This window comes from Panthera onca, chromosome C1 (genome assembly GCF_046562875.1).
Source record: "Panthera onca isolate mPanOnc1 chromosome C1, mPanOnc1 haplotype 2, whole genome shotgun sequence".
NCBI classification, from domain to species: domain Eukaryota; kingdom Metazoa; phylum Chordata; class Mammalia; order Carnivora; family Felidae; genus Panthera; species Panthera onca.
Window position 1 is genome coordinate 107,670,168 of NC_138346.1, and position 18,442 is coordinate 107,688,609.

Sequence of the window (18,442 nt, forward strand, 5' to 3'; positions counted from 1 at the left end):
AAATGCCTTTTGTAGCAATGTGGATGGAACTGGAGAGTGTTATGCTAAGTGAAATAAGTCAGGCAGAGAAAGACAGATACCACATGTTTTCACTCATGTGGATCCTGAGAAACTTAACAGAAGACCAGGGGGGAGTGGAAGGGGGAAAAAAAGTTACAGAGAGTGAAGTAGGCAAACCATAAGAGACTCTTAAATACTGAGAAAAAACTGAGGGTTAATGGGGGGTTGGGGAGAGGGGAAAGTGGGTGATGGGCATTGAGGAGGGTATCTGTTGGGATGAGCACTGGGTGTAATATGGAAACCAATGTGACAATAAATTATATAAAAAAATAAATTTCCTTTAAATGTTTAGTAATTGCTCTTTTTCCTTTTTTATATTTAATTTTCAAAAATTATTTAAAATATTTGTATTGTTTCAAAATTAAAACTGTAAGTGTCCAGAAAGTTCTAGCTTTCAGCTCTGTCCCCATTCTTTCTTTCTCTCCCCTTAGGTATCCATTTATATTAGTTGTTACGTGATTATACTGGGAGTCATTTTAGACATTTGTTGGTGAATTAGGAGTTAAATTGGTGACAGATACATAGACAAGTAGGCAAATGAGAGAATAAGGCAATTATTAATCTCAACAAGTTACATTGGTTTCAGCAAAGGAGAATTAATCACATTATAAGATTTGCTATATGTGAATGGATGTATGTTGTCATGTCATTGCAAACAGTATCCATCGATCTAACTAAAATTACAATACAACTGTATTGGAAATTTGGGGGATGGAAAGGTGTTTGAATATGGGTGTGACGAAAAAGCTAATTCTGGGGCACCTGGGTGGCTCAGTCGGTTGAGCATCCAACTTCAGCTTAGGTCACGATCTCATGGTTTGTGGGTTGGAGCTCTGCATCCGGCTCTGTGCTGACAGCTCGGAGCCTGGAGCCTGCTTCGGATTCTATGTGTGTCTCTCTCTCTGCCCCTCCCCCACTGGTTTTCTGTCTCTCTCTGTCTTCCAAAAATAAATTAAAAAAAATTTTTTTTGAATTCTTAAAAAAAAAGAAAAAGCCTAATTCTTATCTTTTATATTGGTAAGTGAATAAATAGCCTGTAAAAATGAAAAACAAATCAAGCAGCATCAATTTAAATGTGCTATCCAGAGATAAAATAGTCAATATCAAAATACTGGACGAAGAATTAAAAATCATCATCTCTGGTGGCGCCTGGGTAGCTCAGTCTGTTAAGCGTCTGACTTCGGCTCTGGTCGTGATCTCACGGTTTGTGGGTTTGATCTCCCCATCAGGCTCTATGCTGACAGCTCAGAGCCTGGAGCCTGCTTGGGATTCTGTCTCCCTCTCTCTCGGCCCCTCCCCTGCTCACACTCTGTCTCTCTCTGTCTCTCAAAAATAAATAAATGTGTAAAAAAATGTTTTTTAGAAAGTCATCATCTCCGCGCAGAAGGGAGGCAAGACGTTGGTTTTGCCTAACAAGCCTTGTGGTTATGTTATGAGTGTCTCTTCGAATCCTTACTAGTTGTATGAGGCAGGCTCTTTCTTATACCTGTAGCTCCATGAGAAAATTAATGCTTTGGGAGTTTGTTAGCCATCTACTGCTGTGTAATGAATTATAACAAAATTTGGCATCTGGAAACAGCAAACATTATTACCTCATAGTTTCCCTGGGCCCTTGGGCTTCTCTGGGTGGTTCTCGCTCAGTCTCTCACAGGGCTGCAATTAAGATGTCAGCCAGTGCTGCAGTCATCTTGTGTTTGTGGAGATCTGTTTCAGGGCTTACTCACATGGCATGCCCAAAGCCTCCAAGCTCACTCCGGGGGTCCTCTTTCCAGGGTGGCCACGGGACACAGCAGTGGACTTCCCTGACAGCGAGCGATCCCAGAACACCCAAGATGGAGGCCACTGCCTTTTTAAGTCTAGTTTTGGTAATGACAGATGCTACCTCTGTCACATTCTGTTAGAGGCACATCTGTAAGTCCAGCCCACACTTAAGGGGAGGGCATGAAATCAGGAACAAGACATGAAAGCTAAGGGTGTGGATAAGATGAGTTATCGTCAAGGTTGCCTACCACAGGAGAAGTGGCTTCTCCCAGTAAGTGGTAAGCGTTAAGTATGTAAGTCTAAGTGGTAGCCCTGTGATGCAAAACCACCCAATTCGATTCCAGGGCTCCTGTTCTTAACCGCTATGCAACCTTTGTATGTTGCCTGCATGGCATTAACCCTGAACGGGAAAACAGTACCTCCTTTGACACCACTGCCATCTTGGATGTGTGGGAGTGGCCAGAAGGGATAACTCACGTAAGAGCTGACTTTCATACGTGTGTCGCACACTCCGGTGTGTTAGGTTGGGGCAAACATGAATAAGCTGTACATTATGCTCAGTGTGTACGATGCAAACTAGACTCCCCCACTTAACTCTGCTTCGGAAAGGGTGCATGACTGCAAGAGAGAATTATATGGGTACAAGGATAACCTTGAATTCACTCTAATTTATAAAAAGTCACACCCTCTCAAGCTTTAGAACTTTATTGGTAATGAATTACCTGAGAACCCCCTCACACTTGATCATGACAAAATGCAGCTTCGTATTTCTGGGATGGGGCATTAGTCACAGGGGCACGCTGGCTAAGGTGAGGAGTTGGTGCTATATCTTTAAAGCTGTTGAGAGCCACTGAAGTGTGTTAAGCGTGGAAGGATGACATAATTGGATATGTACCTGCTGCTCTGAGCTATGCCATCGTGTCTAAAACATCAGACGACATTCCACATTCTCATGCATGAGACGGCAGATGCTTCCTTTACACACCACCGAGTCCATTCATGTTGATGTAATGAGATTTATAAATTTCTCCTATCTGCATATTGGTCCGAGTACCCCATCTCCAGGCCCCCGTGCCTGCCTCCCTCTGTGTGCATAAACACCTTTGTGGCTACGGCCACAGCCCCTCTCTGTGCACTTTTGATGGCACAGACTGATTGCCTCATTCAGGGTCTGTGGTCACATGGCAACCGTGCTGTTGACACATCTTAGGAACTTAGTGAGTGCTTGTTAAGTCAAAATGGACTAAACCTGACTGGACACCTGCTCTGTGTTTTCGGTACTGTGCCGAGCTCTCGTTGTGTAGAAATAAGATAGTGTCATTTTGTTAATAAAAAAAGACATGACTGTATGTATTCATTCAGTTTTTCATCCACTAATCAAACATTTTTGAAGTCCTGCTGTGCATGTGGCCTTGTGCCAGGTGCTAGAGCACAGCCTGAGACAGCACTGCCCTTCCAGCTTCTGTGACCACTGGGGAAGACAGAACAGTGTATGGTGATCCTAACTCAGTCCACTGTGTGGGCACAGAGGAGGGGCACAGACATCAGCAGAGAAAAGGGCCACAGAGGAGTGAAGGGGAGACTTTCTGGAGGAAGTAACCTCTGAGCCGTTTGGAAGAATAAGTGAATAAATGCTCGGGTGAATGGAGGCTCAACTCCATCAGTATTGGGACACTGGTTTGTTAGGACTTGATGGGAGTGGGGAATCGAGGCTATAGAAGCGGGAGGAACTGACACTGAAAGTAGATATAGGTAGGAGGTACCAGTCCCTCCAGAGTGATGTGTAGAGCCAAGCAAAGCTTTATCTCTGCTGTCTTTGTGTCTTTCCAGCCCTCTACGAGCAATCCTGTGAGGTATACAGGCACCAAGGGAACACGGCTGGTTTCTTCTACATCGATTCCGATGGCAGCGGGCCACTGGGACCCCTCCAAGTGTACTGCAACATCACAGGTAAGGGGCAGAATCCCCACTCAGGCTTAACCAAGCTACCTGATGGTACACAGCACAGGGAAGTCCACTGGAAGGGGACCTGTGTAAATAAAAATTTAAAGAGCCAACCTCAGGTGTGGGGGGCATGGTGTTTAAGTAAATAATAGCAATTAGCAGCTGGATTATCTTTCATAGGAGAGGAAGACTTAATGGTCTTAATCACATTCCGCCAAACCTAGAATTAACCAAGAAGCATTTTCTGTAGACCCTGCCAAGGACATTTTCTCTTTTAAAACTCAAAAGCAGAAAGAAAAGGAAAAAACAACTAAACAAACCAAAAGCAAACCTGAAAATCAATAGAGAACCCTGACTCAGGAAGTGGGGAAGTGTGATTCATGTTTGGCCCCGGGGATGGTGTGAATCCCATGTGCTCTCTGAGGCTCAGTTGTCCATCAGTGAAATGGGCAAAGTAGTTCCTCCCAGAGTTGAAGGTTAGACACAATCATGAGTATTGGAGGAATCAGCGAGGCTAGTTACCCAGTAGGTGCCCAACAAGAAAAGTGAATTACTTGCATTTTCCCAGCCACTCCTTCCTAAAGTGCAGAAAGACATAGTAAGAATCAATTATTGCACAGATTTAGAAACAATCTATGATCACTAACTTATTCTGCAAAATAATTCCACAAAGCCCAAACCTGATGTAATAGTTTCTTAAAAATTCAGCAGTGCAAGTACCCTCACCATCGTGAGGGTCACTCATTGGCACATATGTGTTGTGTATGTTTGTTCCGAGCACTGGCCTTTGGAAATGACAACAGAATCATGTAATAAAGCAGAAAAGCAGGGGCTATTAAGGCTTATTGAGTCGTCAGGCCTCAGGCGTCCCTGCAACAAGGCAAGTACATTCCCTGAGCTCCTTCTGTAGCCACAGACTGGCCTTGGCACGGAGGATATGCGGAGAAATTAGATACAGCCACTCTCATTTATGAGGCAGGAATATCAGGAGAAATGCCGGGCATATCACAGGTAGAAATGCAAGCAAACCATTGCAAAAATGGTGATTATGGCACTTTGCAATTTGTTCATCTGGATGCAAACGACCAAAGTTTTTCTGCAGAAGATGCTATTTACACGGATTTAGAAGCATTTCCTTGCATTTCCTTAACACTTAGTGTGTCTCTCCAACCTGCACGTATGCTAACTGCTTCCCAACTAGCCCATAATATAATTAGAAACTGTGGAACTGTTTTCTTTTCATCGTTATGGTAACCTATAGTGCTAACCTGGAGCTAGTTTTCTCCCTGGATCTTGGTTATTTTCCAATTGTAATTAACAAATGGATCTCCAGCAGTTCCTGCTAAGAGTACAGACTTTCTAGCTGAGGACATTCGAAATTAGTAAACGCCCTTTTACTGAGCCCCGTAAGTGCTTCCGATGCAAGTTGTCCCTGGTCTACACTTTACCAAAAAGTGGAGGAAGTGATTTAGCTGAAGAGTGAGGACGAGGAGAGTGGTTCCTGCTGCTGAGAGATCAGGTGTGGTCACTCAGCTCCGACCAACTTCGGGAGCTGAACTGAGAGCTTACCAATACCATCTCTTTCCCTCCTCACCATAAAAATCCGAGGTAGATATTTTTATCTCTGTCTTACATAGAAGGAGAGAGAAGATGAGAACTTCGTGCCTTTCTCGAGGTCATAAATACTGGAGCTAATAGTCAAGACTCAGGAAGCAAACAAAACCTTCTGGTGCAGTAATAATTTATATCACTAAAACATTAATTGGATACTTGTATTGCTTATGTTTTGCTTTACACAGTGATGCGATTTTTGTTATAAAGTAAATCAATATTAATTATAGAAAATTTAAGGAGAAAAGCAACGTATCAAGAAAATGTTGAAGTGACCCCTCAGCCACAACCCAGAGACTGCTGTTGGTACTCTATTGTTAGGATTTCCTTGGGATTTTTTTTTCTGTGAATGTGTATGTGTATTTCTTCTGTGAATGTATCTGTTTTTTAAATATATATTTTAAAATCAAGCATCAACTTTCCTTTTTGTCATTAAATATTTTGAATTTATTTATTTTTTTTTTTTAACATTTATTCATTTTTGAGAGTGAGAGAGACAGAGCATGATCAGGGGAGGGGCAGAGGGAGGGAGACACGGAATCCAAAGCAGGCTCCAGGCTCTCAGCTGTCAGCACAGGACCCAATGAGGGGCTTGAACCCACGAAGTGTGAGATCATGACCTGAGCTGAAGTCGGACGCTTAACTGACTGAGCCACCCAGGTGCCCCTGAAATTTTTTTTTTTTACATTTATTTATTTTTGAGAGAGAGACAGAGCACGAATGGGGGAGGCGCAGAGGGCAAGGGAGACAAAGATTCCTATGCAGGCTCTAGGCTCTTAGCTGCCACCACAGAGTCTGACTCGGGGCTTGAACCCACAAACCATGAGATCATGCATGACCTGAGCCGAAGTCAGACGCTTAACCGACTGAGCCACCCAGGCGCCCCATGCCATTAAAATATTTTGAAAATAAAATATATATATTAAGTGTAGCTTTAAATTTTTAAACTCTTCAAACTAATGCGAGTTCAGGGACACAAAGGGTGTCATTGATTCATAGGTCTCATTTACATGGAGCTCCCTGCCTCTCATTGGAAACATTTCTCTCAGGGCTTCTGTATGATGTTTTGTCCAAGAATGGCTAAAGATGAATTTTCACTTGTATTTAAAGGTTGCTATTTTGCTGATGTGATACTGAAGGAATCAGGACCTCAGAGTTGTGTTCGGGAATGGATAGGCTTGATTATCCCTGATCAGGCAATTCTTGTACATACGGTTTTTGGTTATGTGCAGTTGCAAAACATAGAGGTTTTGCTTTTGTTTTTGTTTTTGTTTTCTAAAAGAACTATAGAAATAAAAGCAAACCTCGGCACAAGCTGAATTCTGTAATCCTCATATTTGACATTTCTAAAAACATAAATATAATGATCACATACATTTTTTATTTATTTATACATGTTAAATGTTCTTAACTATGAGTGATTTGTAACACCTGTAAAAATGTGACAAAGGGGTCCAGGGAAGGGAGGGTCCAGGAGAAGGGAGAGAGGAAATGGACAGCGAGAACCAAGAGAACTGAACAGGGGTGGGGTAGGGTGGAGGGGAGACTCATTCTGCTTAGGATACAGTTTCTGAAAACAAAAAGTTGCTGTTCTCTGCACTTTTCAGCAGCATTACTGGGGTAACCCAGAGAGTGTAAATGACACCGGAAGGCAGGGAACCTTGTGCTAGTCAGCTGAGTGTCCCTGGCCTACTTGTCCATAAATAAGGTCTGCGATCCTAATATAAAGATCTGGGGCCAGGTGGTCTCACAGGCCTTCCTCATTTAGAATTCCATGAGAGATCATTTGAGGTTCAACCGAAAAGGGGATGTTTCTCCTAAGAAGTCTATGGATACTTGCAAACAGATGTCATGAAAGTGAAGAGGGACAGATTTTAGTCTTGGAAAACAGGAAATTCGAATCCAAAATACATCTCTCTTTACAATGTACCCTGGGCAGGGGAGGGCATGAGCTCCCTTTCCTAATGGCAAGGTGGTGCCTCACCCCTCCCGGGAGATTAAATCTGTGCATCTCACCTAGGACAGGGTGATCTTGGGGAGATGACCTCCCAGATGCTCACAGAGTAACTGCCCCGTTCACTGGATGGCAGCATGATCTCTGCACAGGGACACTATGCCAATGTATGGGAGTAACCTAAGGGGACGATTAGATTTATGTATAAAGTGGACTGTATCTGAACCTCTACACGTTTTGATCCTGTGCCTGCCGTACCTCATACTGTGTTCCAAGCCAGTTCACCACAGAGCTAGTGGGTAGGAGAGAAGGAAGGGCCACTGTTTGGATGGAGTGTTGAGTGAAATCATGGATGAGGAAGATAAAGAGGAAGCTTCTGCAGGAATGCACATTTGGGCTACTTCTAACATCTCTATATATGATTTACCATTCAGTTCAGCTTAGTGTACATTTGCACATTTCAGGCACTGTGCAGATTGGCAAGGATACAAAATAGTGTCTGCATCAGCTTCTCTTGGCTGCTATAACAAATTGAGTGGCTTAAAAATACCAAGAAGTGTATGCGTCACAGTTCTGGAGGCTAGAAGTCCAAAATCAAGGTGCCATAGGGCCACACTACTTCTGAAACCTGTAGGGGAGAATCCTCCCTTGGTTCTTCTGGCTTCTTCTGGCTCACCCAACCTTTGAGCATTGCTAGCCCGTAGCAGCAGCCTTCAGTGACTGCCTCCCAGCGATTGTCACCCTGCTTCTGTGTGACATAGTCACAGGTAACTTTCTCCTCTCTTGTATCCTCTTATAAACAGGATACCAGTCATATTGGATTAGGACCCCTCCTAATGGAGTATGACCTCATCTTAAGTTGATTACATTTGCAAAGAACCTATTTCCAACTGAGGTCATGCTCGCAGGTGCTGAGGGTTAGAATTTCAGGAGGACAGAATTCTACCCCTAATGGTATCATTTCAGTCTCCTTCACAGGTTAGTCATGGAGCAGACACAGTGGAAATTATAATATAAAGATAATGACAGGAAGTGTATCGTGTTCTTCCAGCCTCTTGTGGAGTGGAAGGGTTTTTGGGCAGGCAGGCAATGCATGTTTCTGATACCTGGAGGGGGAACACTAACGGGCCGGAAGCAGAGATGAAAGAGGGCATTTCCAGGAAGAGCAAATGAATGTCAGGAACAAAGTTCAAGGGTCTCGAGCCTGCATATTTGTGGGGGTCACAAAACTCACCAAGATGAGTCACAAGTTTAGAACACTGAAAAACTAATCAAATTGCATGAATAGGAAAGGATCAGTTTTACTTGAGCAGGGATAAGCAAAAGCTGTTGCAGGTCCGTAATCTGAACGAAAGTTTCCCAGCGAGGAAATCTACTGCGTCAATTCTGGGGAAAAGAAGGAATGTTTTATTATAGACAGTTACTGAGCATGTCAGACTAGTTAAATGTCTCTGAGTGAAAGATGAACTACTTTCTGAAGACCAGCCACAGGATGTCATCCTCAGAGCATTCGTAGGTGTTAGCACTGTTCCTTTATATTGAGGACAGTGGATCTCTCAGAGGGCTTGCTCAGATTAGGGACTGTTTACAAAGGTGTGAGCCTACAAAAGGCAATTATGGGAAGGGGACCACAGAACAGAGCTAGTAACAGAGGGGCTGTTCCCACCCTCAGGCCCAGGGAGGTGAAGGGAGGGAGAGTTGCCGGAGTAGGAAGGAGAGCAGCATATGGAGAGGTTGAAAGAACTATGGCCTCTTGTGTGGGAATAGCCAGCAAAGAGCTTGGGGAATGGCCTCGATCTCCCCTTGGTCCTACCAGTCTGTTTCCCATGTCTCCACGGACAACCCAGCTAGAATTCAGAAGGCAAGAGCGCTTGCTGATGTAATGTTTTTCAGCAGCCTTCCTGGGCACAGAGAAGGCAGCAGAAGGAGAGAGGGTGTATTGGCAGGGCAAATGGAAAATACCCATGGTCGCCTGTTTAAGGAACTGTGTAAAGAAGGTTGGGGAAACAAATGATTAGAATTCGTCAAGGATCAAGGATGGCCGTGAGGCAGAGGGCTGTCAGTGAAACCCACAAAGCATGCAAATATATGAAACATGGATTTGTTCAATAGATTCCAACCTGAAGCAGATAGGACCTCCCTTTGTGGGCCGAATGGGAGTGAGGTTAAGATGAATGAAAGAAGCACACCCTGAACAAGAGACAGAGAGAAGTAATCGACTAAAAGTTGCTAAGTCACTCAGTTGGTGAATTACTGAAGGACACAGAGAACACCAAGAGAAACCATGGCATACTAAAATGTAATGTTTGGTTAAAAAGGAGACCTGGGCCCCATGCCACTACCTACCTCGTGTTAAAATTTTCCTGGCCTGAATGTGGGTAATTTTAGCCAATGATGTGAAGTTTGTGATCATGCTTGGCTGTCTCAGTCTAATTGGGCAAGTATGTAGGAGGGCATTTAACACAACAAATAATCTAGGCAGACTCAGAACTGGTCTACTGGATGAAAATGCATGTAAGGTGGGCTTGCAGGGCGGGTTAGAAGCCATCAGGAAGTGAGAGAGTTCTGGGCACTGGGATCAGTACAAAGGAGAAGATAGGAATGGAGAAAGAGAAGGGCACAGAAAGCAGTTGCAATCAGTGAACATCTGAGGAATCTGTGCAAGAACTTGGGGTTGGAAGATAGGAGAAGGAGGCTTCTCAGATGTTTCCTTCTTCCCTCAGTGCAATGGTTAGTTTTATGTTTCAGCTTGGTTAGATCGTAGTGTCCAGATATTTGGTCAGTAATTATTAACATTTCTGTTAGAGTGTTTTTTTTTAGATGAGTTTAAGATTTTAATCAGTGATCTGTGAATAAGACAGATTACCCACCAAAATGTGGATGGACCTCATCTGATTAGTTCAAGGCCTAAGTAGAACAGAGACTGACTTCCAACAAACAAAAAGAAACTGTGCCAGCAGATGGCCGTCAGACTCCAACTGCAACTCTTTGCTGGGTCTCCAACCTTCTGGTTTACCCTGCAGACATTGAACTTACAAAGAAAGCCTCCATGATCTTGTGAGCCAATTCCTTAAAATTGATTAATTGGTTGATAGATGATAGACTTAGATATAGATATAAGTAGATATTAATACTCATATTCTATTGGCTCTGTTTCTCTGGACAACTGGACTTGAAGTACCTGTATTTTGGGTGCTCCCACTCTGTGCTCTCCTCTCATTTCTTTGTATTTCCATCCTGATGCCAACCATACTGCATCATAAACACCAGTGTTTACTTGTGTGTTCCTATGGATCTGTGAGCTCCTTAATGGAAAATGAGGGACAGAGTATGATGAATCCAGGTTCTACTTTGTGCATGCTCCAATGAGCTCATTGTAAATGGAACTCTGAGAAATTGCAGCCAAATTAAAGATTAATTTCGACCTTTTCTCTTTTTGCTTTCCCACTTCCCCTAATTTATCTTAGATTAAGGTCCTGTTCTATTAAATCAATAGCAGTCTGGAACTGTGGATACTGACTCAATGTCTGATTTAAGTGGGCTTGACTCATTTCTACCATGTGGAACATCTTCTACAAATCCAAGAGTACCTGTGCCCAACTGTTCCCCATTGCCTCCAAGACCTCCCATTGATAGCCTTCCCCAAATCCCTCCTTATCTTCAAATACGGAAATGACCAGTGGGAGTAGCACATGTGTTGGAGTCACATTGGAATTTAAATTCTAGTGCCAGCATATTCCAGCTGTGTGACCTTGGACAAGTCAGTTAGCATTTCTGGACCTTGGTTTCCTTATCAGTAAAATGGAGATAATAAAAAATGGCTGCCTTCAAAGGTTCATTTGAGGATTATAATATATATGAGAACTTCCTAGTTTCAAAAAGTAGATGGTCATGAAATAGGGTAACCAAATACCCTGGTGTAATTATTAATCATGCCCTCATTCTTCCTCACTGCTGTCCTATTATAGATGGTATCTGTATACTCCTACTAGCTGTAAAAGATAGGTGTGCACCCTTGCCAGCGATAAAGTCTGTGCTGCTCTCTGCAGGAGTCATGAGATTTCTGATGCTCGAGAAACCTGGAGGTAGCATTTCTGAGGGGAAGCTTCTAGTATTGATAAAGCAGAAATAGAAAGGTGAGGCATTCCAACAAGACTTTCTTTAGAACTTGACATTTACACTCATTCTATGTAGCTTCCATTGTGCCATGTTTAATGTTAACAGGATACCTTGTCAACATGTTAAAAGATGTTTCCCAGGCACACACAGTTTTTCCTTTGTACAGTACAATTGTGTACGGATATGCAAAATTGTTTGTTTAAAACCAGTAACAAAGACGCATTGGTTTTCTCTCTTGATGAGTACAATACCAATTTCATGTATCTAGACCTGCACGGCAATCATCAGCCATTGCAAGGAATTTACAAGGAATGTTTAGTCAAATCTCTAAAGCAAAACTTGTTTTTCATTCTCAAACAGCTCATAATCCATTTGCAAACCACCTTACAAGTCGCCATGTCTTATCACTCTCATTATTATGATGCTCTGTTTCTCCCTTCTTTGGCAGCAGGATCTGTTTTCATTAAAACTCATCAAAGCATGCATAATGGAATAGGTAGAGAAGCTGCAATTGAGGTCTCTCTAATATTCCTGCACATAATTGTGCACTGTGATTGCAGGTAATAGATTATCATCCAGACTGTTGACAAAAAGAAAGAAATGCATCCATTCAGTTAGGTCTAACAGTTCTTGGCCTCGCTTTGAAGTTAGAGCAATGCCAGCGAGTTTACGGTTTGTGTATGGACTGTACAAAGGTCTGTAAGTATATAGGAAATTAGGAAATAAGAGTTACCTATGACATTGTACAGAACCAACTTATGGCACATTTATCTCTCCCTGATTTGCTTAGTACATTGGTAATTTTCAGCAGCTGGATTTTACATGAAAAAGAGGTAAAATTTAGTTGTTGATGACTTGCCCATCTATAATAAAGTTCTGTCCTCGTGCCTCCTATTGGCATTCCCCTTCAGGCTTCTACCCCAAACACTCCACTTCTTACACACACATACACACACAGGCACACACACACACACACACAACAAAAAAAGGAAGTATTAACTTCCCTGCCAAAGTCGTCTACAGGAACAATTGAGGCTCAGGTTCTCAAGCTTGTCTCTCATCATAAGTTAGATAGCCGTCATTACAGAAATACAGTTGCCAAAAAAATTGTCATTCGATTACAGACTTCATACAGTTGTGCTGAATATCTGCTGGCTACTGGGCTAGTTCCAGATACAATACTGGAAAGTAACTGGAATTGGTTTTGCTTTGCAAATACGTTAATGAGGCTAGCAAGTTACAGAAACAAGATGCCAAGTATAGCCAGCAGACTTAAAGCTGTTCCTGCTAGGTGTGCTGTGTGTCTTACCAGAGGGTCCCAAGGCCTGGGACGTACACTCTCCTCTAGGACTTTGAATCACTACGCATTGCTTGTCTGCTCTGGGCCAGGCACTGAGGATATAGAAATGATTAAGATATGTTCCCCCAGCGGTGCCTGGCTGGCTCAGTAGGTTAAATGGCCAGCTCTTGATTTCAGCCCAGGTCATGGTCTCACGGTTTGTGAAATCAAGCCCCGTGTCAGACTCTGCTCTGACACAGTGGAGCCTGCTTGGGATTCTCTCTCTCCTCTCTCTGCCCTTCCCCTGCGCTCTCTCTCTCTCTCTCTCAAAATATATAAATAAGCTTTTAAGAAGAATGATATGGTTTCTCAAGTCCACAAAGTTTATAATCTCATGTCCTTGTTGTACACACACACACACACACACACACACACACACACACGCACACATGCACACACACACACACGGGTGCCTGGGTGGCTCAGTCAGTAAAGTATCTGACTCTTGTTTTCGGCTCAGCTCATCATGTTACATAGCCTGCTTGTGATTCTCTGTCTCCCTCTTTCTCTTTGCTTCTCTCTCTCTCTCAAAATAAATAAATAAAACCACCCATGTCCTCAGCCTTCCCCAGTCTGATTCATAATTCACACAACAGCTAGAGGGATCTTGTGAAAGCACAGGTCTGACCGTCGCTTCCCATCCCTGTCCCCTTCTACCTGTGCAAATCCCAAGCTCCTTATTCATGACTGCCAATCTTGAAGGGCATGGCTATGAGGGTATGTGCATTCATATGCATTAATTGAAAGTCTTACAACAATTACTGGTGCTTCTTACATCCTTCAGATTATTATAATTAATATCTGTTATACTTATTGTCTTGGGACCATGCGCAAGGCCCTCATTCTTTGTATCTCTCTTCCCCTCTCTGTATATGAAGGGTGATGATAATAGCTTTCTGTGATTGGTGTGTACTCCGTTAAATGAGTTAACATTTAGAGAATGTCAGAGAGTAACTGACACCGAGCAGGTGGTGGAGGAAACATAGGACTTTCTCCTCTTCTTTCCCCTTTCCTTGGAAATGTGTCCACTCAGGCTCACTCATGAGTGACATATATGCCGTGGCTCACTAGCGGTTTAATCAGTTGGAATAATAGTTGCATTGTTGCTTATATTTCAGAGGGACAGTTTGCTTTTTATAAATTAAGTGTTTTCCGAAGGACTGTTTTCAGCTGATGAAACATGGCAGTTCCACGGCTTAGAGGAAGGAAACTTTTTGTAAGTGTCTCTGTCCCTGTTTGATATCTTATGCTGTCCACCAAGGTGTGGCGACTTCAGAGGGCTCCTAGGGCTTCCAGAAGGCTGGTCTCTTAGACGAAGCCAGGGAGCAGATCTGCTTGTGTCCAAGGCGAGAGCTTTAAAGTGGTCTCTCTGGGCCAGTGGCAGACGGCATAATCTCCTGCTAAATTGGGCCATTAAATAAAACTACTAAGTCATAAAGCTGTAGCATTACCCTGAAATTAAAGCATTGTCACCTTTGAATTGCCAAGAATTTTAACAAGCACTTAGAGAAATTCCTTTCACACACCCATTTAGCATGGCCAGTTGACTCTGACCACGTGGATGAGAACAGAAGGCTCAGGACAAAAGATGGGGAGGGTGATTGCAATGTGACTTTCATTCATTTATTTGCTTATTCGTTCAGTCACACACCCTCCCTTACAAACTCACACACTGCTTTATTTTATTTTATTTTATTTTATTTTATTTTATTATTTTATTTTTTAGAGTGACAGAGAGAAAGAGAGCACAAGCAGGGGAGAGGGGCAGAAGGAGAGAGAGAAAATCCCAAGCAGACTCTACACCGTCAGTGCAGGGCTCCATCTCACAAACCCCATGAGATCACAACATGAGCTGAAATCAAGAGTTGGATGTTCAGTCAACTGAGTCATCTGGACACCCCGGAAATAGCATTTTTAACAAATACCTGAAGATATCAGACTTTGGGAAATATCTTTACAAGGTGATTAGCATAGTGCTTTACTCTTAACATGTCCCCTTCCGTATTCATCCCCCACTTCTAGGAGGGGCCTGGTCAGTGACTAAAAGAGTAGTTCTTCTTAAGATCTGAACACAGAGCCTATCCTGACACCTTCCTGGTGGACCTTTCACAACACATTTTTATTGCAGATACCTGGTGATTCTTTCCTTTTAGTGCTGTGAGGATCAGGGCACAGTCCGGTCAACCAGTGTTTACTGAGGCTGCCTGGTACTTAGTGCTGTACAATCCACTGTGAACCACTAACCTCAATGTCCAAGGATCTCATATTTAACTTCTAGCTCTTAAAGCACTTTTATCTAGGCCATTCTATTTAAGTCATGTGCTTATCTTGTAGGTACTTGACAGCCATGGTATTCCGGGCACATTAACTTCTATGAGACTCAATTTCCTCATCTGTATAATAGGGATGATCAGTTACCCTTACCTCAGTGTGCTGATGTGTACATTGCATAAAAGTAAATGAGCATTGTGCATATAAACTCAGTACAATCTGTGACAGTGTCTAAGAGCTTCTAAAATAGAAGTCATTATCAACAAGTACTGCCATCATAGCAGGATCTAGACGCCAAAGGAATTCAGAGAGAGGAGCAATCAAGAAAGGCTTCCCGGGACAAGTAGGGCTTGGGTTTGACCTTGAAAGATACGTGTCCCTGGGCTGGACAGAGAGGGCAAAAAGAGGAAAATCAATCCTGTTGAGAGCAGCAGGGTCCCGGATGTGGGGATGTAATGAGCAGGTACCCAAGAGCCCTTGGCCTTTTTTGAGGGCTCCTGGCTCACCTGTGAATGCTGATGCAGTGCCACCATTGGGCAGGACACTTTCCTTGTCTGGAAGAGTGAAATAACAAGTGTCAGTCAAAGGTGCCTCCCCAAACGCTTGCTTTCTTTTGTTCACTTTTGCTCTGAGCCCAGGATTCCAGGGAGAGATCATGAATCAAAGTCAGTCTAGACATTCCAAACTGTAAAACAGCCAGGATGTGCTAGCAGCTTGTGATTCTACACTCTGTGAAGTAGGGGAAGCAGAGGGTCCATTTGTCTGGGAGCCTTCTTCCTCCTTCTTGAGTCACGGGAGCACCAGTCAGCCTTGTGCTGTCAGTAGGCAAGCATTTGGATATGTTACATGTATTTGCAGAAAGAAGCTGGCAAAAGACATTGGCTGGTTAGTGGCCTGGGGGACATTTCCACATGGGTTTAACAGTGCCAGCTCTGAATGTTCTGTCCAGACCTCAGGTCTTGGGTCTTATACCTGGTTCTGTTCTTCTGGAATACCATTCCCTCACCTCCTTCTTTAGACCAGGCTCTCCTCTCTTTCTCTTATGAAGCTTCTTGGCCTATAACAATTCTCATGACTCCACCTTCAATGCATGTAATAGACTAACATACACCAAATCTAGCGTGGTCGTAAAGAGCTTGGGCTTGGTTTGAATCCAACCACTGATACTTCTTAGTTTTGTCGATTTAGGTGATGTTGTTAAGTTACTCAGCTTCCCTGTTCCTGAGTTTCCTCTCTGTAATGAATAATAGAACCCATTTTTTAAGGTGGTTATGAAGTTTATATGAGATCATGAAGAGAAAGAAGAAGAAAAAAAAGTGCCTGGCATTATATACCTAATACATGATAATTGTTACTTATTTTTACTACTCTATCATCAGCAACCTTGACTCTGGTTTCTGGGGATGCAGTAATGAAAATAATAACTAATTACTTTTACAAGCACACAACACCTGATATACTGAAAGCACTCATGAAAATTAATTCAACATTATTAATAAATATGCACTTGAGAATGGATGAGCTACCATGTATGAACAGTTGAGTTTGATACTAATTTTTGCCACTTGATAATTATTTGGATAATTAGTCCTCAGCCATGTGTGTGTTGGTATAAGGGCACATGCACAAGAATTTGTCAGAGCACAGTGGAATAGCTTGGAACACTTACTACAGGGGTAGTGCTGCACAAAGCATTATCTTTTCCTCCCCAAAGTGTTTATTCTAAAATGTTCAAACTTACAGAAAAGTTGAAAGAACACTAAAATGAACACCCATACGCCTTTCACCCAACTTTTCCAAGTGTTAAAATTCTGCCATACTTGCTCATTTGTGTGACCTTCACTTCTCTCTCTCTCTCTCTCTCTCTCTCTCTCTCTCTCTCTCCCCTCCCTCCCCCACATACCTTCCTCCTGGTATAAAATGCTTCTTGGGGCACCTGGGTGGCTCAGTTGGTTCAGTATCCGACTCTTGATTTCACCTCAGGTTATGATCTCAAGGTTCATGGGATCACGCTCCACATCAGGCTCTGTGCTGACAATGTGGAGCCTCCTTGGGATTCTTTCTCCCCATTTCTCTCTCTCCCTACCCTGCTCGTGTTCTTTCTCTCAAAATAAATAAACTTAAAAAAATGCTTCTTCTTTTTTTGTGAACTATTTGAAAGTAAGTTGTCAACATACTGATCTTTGAAACCTAAAGACTTCAGTTTATATCTTTAAGAACAAAGGTATTATCCTACATAACCTCAATACTAATTAATATCGTACATAAGAACATAAACATTACTCCAATCAAAACTGTTCAATGTAGAGTCAGTCTTGTCCGTACAGTGTTATCTGGTTTTGTATTTCTCTTCAGGATTCAAGCAGTGTCCACATGTTTAAATTTGATGGTCATATCCTTTTAGTCCGTTTTAACTAGAAACTCCCTTCCCCCAACCCATCTCTTCTGTATGGCTTTCATTACATTAACTTTTTGTGAAGTGTACTAGCCAGTTGTTAAGAAAAATATTCCATATTTTTTTTAGATTTTTTTTCTGATAATTTCTTTATCGTTGGAATGCTTTGGCAAGAAAACCTTATGGGTGATGTCTGTCCTCTTCAGTGCATCTCATTAATAGGTACATGATGTTATTGGGGCAATTCAGCCCCAACACTGGCTAACACACTCCCGCCAGATCTCTGCACTGTGAAGGTGATTTATACTCAGTGAGTTGTCTGTGGGGTTATATGCAGATGCTGTGTGAATATCTCCTTCCTCAACGTATCCTCCCAATCCGGGAATGACCCTGACCCATATGTTATCACACTGGAATTTGTAAAATGTTGTTTTACTAATCCTATAATTCCTTCTGCATTTTCAGCTGTCATTCTGGACTCTTCTCTACAGAAGAGCTTTTTTTTTTTTTTTCAGAATAGCTTTTTATTCCTTGCCCTGCCTCCACCTCTCTTATGTCACTCTAGACTCATCTAGACTCATAAATTATTTCATTTTAAAATGTTGTTACCATTATCATGATGTTCTTTGTGTTCCAATTTCCCCAAATGTAGCTAGTCATACTCCGGCTAATTCTGCTCCTATGGCTTTGTTACCTGCCTCCATTAATCTTGGAGTACTTCCTTGTTTCTAGCACCAGATATTCCCTTGAACTTACCCCACCTAGACCCAGACTCACTTTTTTCTCAAAAACAAAACAAAACAAAACAAAAAAAAAACATTGCTCCTTTTTTGTAGCAAATGGTATTTAAAAATTAGGATATACGTGTTAGGTTTTCTTATTACTTCTAGTCTATTTCAGTGGACCGAACTAGAAAATGTGCGTTGGTGTGTGTGTGTGTGTGCACATGTGCACACTTGTGTTTAAATTATGATTTCTTATGGTTATA

At 42.5% G+C, this 18,442-nt stretch overlaps 1 protein-coding gene across 3 annotated transcripts in view; it reads left to right on the forward strand.

Moving 5' to 3' along the window:
- CNTNAP5 (contactin associated protein family member 5) overlaps positions 1-18,442 on the forward strand; it is an 809,440-nt gene that overhangs the window by 536,074 nt on the left and 254,924 nt on the right. For all 3 annotated transcript variants that reach the window (XM_078451401.2, XM_078451402.2, XM_078451400.2), the window contains exon 12: positions 3,652-3,771. In XM_078451401.2, coding sequence (XP_078307527.1) covers positions 3,652-3,771 — 120 coding nt within the window. The remainder of the gene's footprint in view (positions 1-3,651; positions 3,772-18,442) is intronic.